This window comes from Monodon monoceros, unplaced genomic scaffold, assembly GCF_005190385.1.
Source record: "Monodon monoceros isolate NGI ecotype Baffin Bay Population unplaced genomic scaffold, NGI_Narwhal_1 Super_Scaffold_3, whole genome shotgun sequence".
Taxonomy (NCBI): domain Eukaryota; kingdom Metazoa; phylum Chordata; class Mammalia; order Artiodactyla; family Monodontidae; genus Monodon; species Monodon monoceros.
In genome coordinates, this window is record NW_021703780.1 from 70,856,787 (window position 1) to 70,859,868 (window position 3,082).

The following is a 3,082-nucleotide window of genomic DNA, read 5'->3' on the forward strand; positions in this document are numbered from 1 at the left end:
TCCAGTGGCAGGACTCCCTTGTGACGCATCTTATCTTATTCCTGTCTTTAACTGGCAGGTACAGTGGCAAATGCAAAGAAAATACAGTTTTGGCCCAGAAAGTGCCCTGATTATTTCCAGTGACAATGTCAGAACATATACAAAAGGCAGGAGAGTTATCTTACCTCCTCAGTCAACATATTACTTGTAACAAAATATACAGGTGATTGGAAATCACTAAACTGGAAATAGATACAAGCCAGATGATCATTCTTACTTTGATGAATGCAAGTAAAGCACAACATTAAGTGGACTAGAAAAATATTTTAAAATTTGCATTTATTTGTAGCTCAGTTCTTTTGTGCAATGCAATACTAATGGCATGAATAAGACAACTCATGATTTTACATCTCTACTTTGGCAATAATAACTTTGCTTTAAAAAAAAACAACTTGAAACTGGAATGCTATACGGATTTGTATTGATATATAGTGAGAAATTCTCACTGCTTTCTGCCAGAAATCAAGAGGAACAAAAGATTCACGAATACATCACACTAATATGTTTAAGTATAATGTTTCAAAATGCAGTTGAAGGAAACTTATTGAAACAAATCACACCTTTGTGCCATTCTTCAGATTATTTGTCTTGAATTATTTTGTAAATGGAATCCATTTGTGGAGTCAATTAGTCATGAATTTACTGATTTTAGCAAACTAATTTATTAGATTAAATTTGCTCACAAAAAATAGCTGGTTTTTTCTGAAAATGTTTATTAAAATATATAGGAAAGGCCTTTATTGTAACTAAAAGTGCCCAAGTATAATAGGTACCATGTTATAATAGTAATTATTTACAATATATTTTCAGAAAAAAAAGACAATACTCAGATTAAACACAGAAAAGAAAACATCACATTTTTAACACTTGATATCCCCATTGATTCTTTATATTCCACAATTGGAAGATAATTCCCCATGTTTAGTTTTATATCTATTCCAGGAGATCTGTGTTGAAATTTTTTTTGGCCATGAGAAACTGTGATTCTCTATGGGATCTTTTCAGCTTTGCACGCCGATTTTGGAACCAGATCTAAAATTAAGGAAAAAGAAAACAGATCTGAGAAATGTTATTTTATTATTCTTAACATTTTAATTACCACGAGTAATAACTAAATTAAAAAATTACCTGGATTCTGTCTTCCTCTAGGTTCAATTTTTGAGCTAAGTCTTCTCTGATATCAATGCCAGGATAGCAGTTTACTCTAAAGACATTTTCCAACACTTCAATCTAAGAATAAGGAAACAGTTATTTAAAGTATTGATCTTTGGTATGTTATCATAAAATAGACTTTAATTTGTATAGCAACATAATTGCATTTAAATCTTGGGCAATTAATCTGTATGCCTTTTTTAAAAAAATTACTATCCAGAAACTGTTAAAGAGAGAGAGAGAGAGATACAGTCTATTGTTTCATTAATAAGGATTCTAAACTGAGATCCCAAGGTGGATAGGCTTTTGCCCAACAGGGTGTCAGTTAAAGCCTTTGTATTACGATCGTTGGTTGAAAAAACTTCCTACCTGGTTTTGAGTAAAAGCGGTTCTGGGTCTTCGGCCTCTATACCAACTCAACTCTCTTTTCAAAGAAAGTCTTTCTGAGGCTGAAAAGTAATCTTCATATTTCAAAACACTTTCTTCCGGCACTGAGTGATCCACAGTACAAGGTAATGAGATCCCATTAGGAAGACTCGGGACATGTAGACATAGGTTAACCTCTTTCCCTAAAAACAGAAAAATAAATCCCACCTTAGATGTCCAATTCTATATTCCACAAAGTTCTATAAGAAGTAATTTCAGGAACTTGTCTTTAATTTTCCTAGTAGAATTCTTCTGGGTTTCACAGGAGAACTGACCTTTCATCGACCAAAATCCAAAAAGCAAACAAAAATGAAAACCCTGCCTTGCTGATAGAGGACATATTTTGGCCTCTGAATGTCATTTATTTTTCAGTGAAAAGAGATTTAGAATATCTGATATGGCAAATACACCCAGAGATCTTCTGAAGAAAATGAAGGTTCTTGGCATTTCCTGTGGGTGAACTTCATATCCACTTGGATCTAAGGCCGATGTTCTTTTTATTTCCCATAGGACTCAGCTGGAGGCATTAAAAGTGCTAGATTCTTCAATTATGTAATTGGATGAAATTGCAGTTTTTCTCTAAGTCTATGTAGTACAAAAAAAGGTCAAATTAAACATTGCAAACTAATTAAAAAAGAATTTTAAAAATTAAGTTGTGGCGTACCTGAAGAGCCGCAGGTGTCTGCCCAGGGCCTGTGGGGTTTCATTGATGGAACACAGTCTTTCTTCTGGTCCAGTCCTAAGATGCTCTCAATTGAAAAGGAGCAGGGCAGGGGTTTGCTTTTCCCAAGCTGAGCACCTTCTTGAAGGCTGGGAGACATCCTCGTGTGGGCTGCACAGAGCTATAGCTCTGGCCTCTCCACTCCTCCCTGGCTGGCTCTGCCCCACGTGTACCGGGCTGAACCTTCCTGCAGTTCACCTTATGGCTCCGCTGACGATGGGGGCTGGATTTAGAACGTCACTAATTAAAATCCCGTCTTAGAAAGTTTTAGCATGTCAATGAACACTGGCCCAGCCAGCAGCTCCAGGAGTTAATTGTTTATTTGTTTGCAAGTAATTAGCAACTAATGGTTACACCAGGGGGGCCACGTACAGGGACAAAAAGTGTTATCTCTCCTAAGCAGAACACAGACTTAACTTTCTCGAAAAGAAGTGATGCACAGACTAACACTCCTCTTTTATTGGAAGTTATTAATGTATAAAATCATGCTTTTTATTCTGAAGTTTATACTTTCATGAACTCCAGTTACCTAATACAGGCAAGATAGGAGACCAGTCAAGTAATAAATAATCTAATTTAAGTGAATTTTCTTCCAAAGAAATCGGAAAAAATAATAATCCCTTAATGCTATTATAGTAATTCTGATGAAAAGGCCTGTTTTTCACATGCATATGTAATAGTGAATGTTGTCAATGAAAACACAATAGTATTTGGAGTGCAGCATACTGGAAAAGGTTGGCAATG

General features: G+C 35.4%; 1 protein-coding gene across 1 annotated transcript; it reads right to left on the bottom strand.

Moving 5' to 3' along the window:
- Nucleotides 1–333: 333 nt before the first annotated feature.
- On the bottom strand, nt 334–2,760 carry HESX1 (HESX homeobox 1). Its single transcript, XM_029243385.1, has 4 exons — nt 2,282–2,760; nt 1,561–1,760; nt 1,168–1,269; nt 334–1,071 (listed from the first exon to the last, which is right to left on the bottom strand). Exons 1-4 carry the CDS (start codon nt 2,436–2,438, stop codon nt 973–975), a joined length of 558 nt encoding a protein of 185 aa, XP_029099218.1. The 5' UTR covers nt 2,439–2,760; the 3' UTR covers nt 334–972.
- Nucleotides 2,761–3,082: the final 322 nt, after the last annotated feature.

Coding starts and splice junctions, on each gene's coding strand:
- HESX1 (XM_029243385.1), bottom strand. CDS start 2,438: ATGTCTCCCAGCCTTCAAGAAGGTGCTCAGCTTGGGAAAAGCAAACCC. Junction 1,761..2,281: donor AGACACCTGCGGCTCTTCAG/GTACGCCACAAC, acceptor TTCTGTTTTTAG/GGAAAGAGGTTAACCTATGT. Junction 1,072..1,167: donor TAGAGGAAGACAGAATCCAG/GTAATTTTTTAA, acceptor CCTTAATTTTAG/ATCTGGTTCCAAAATCGGCG.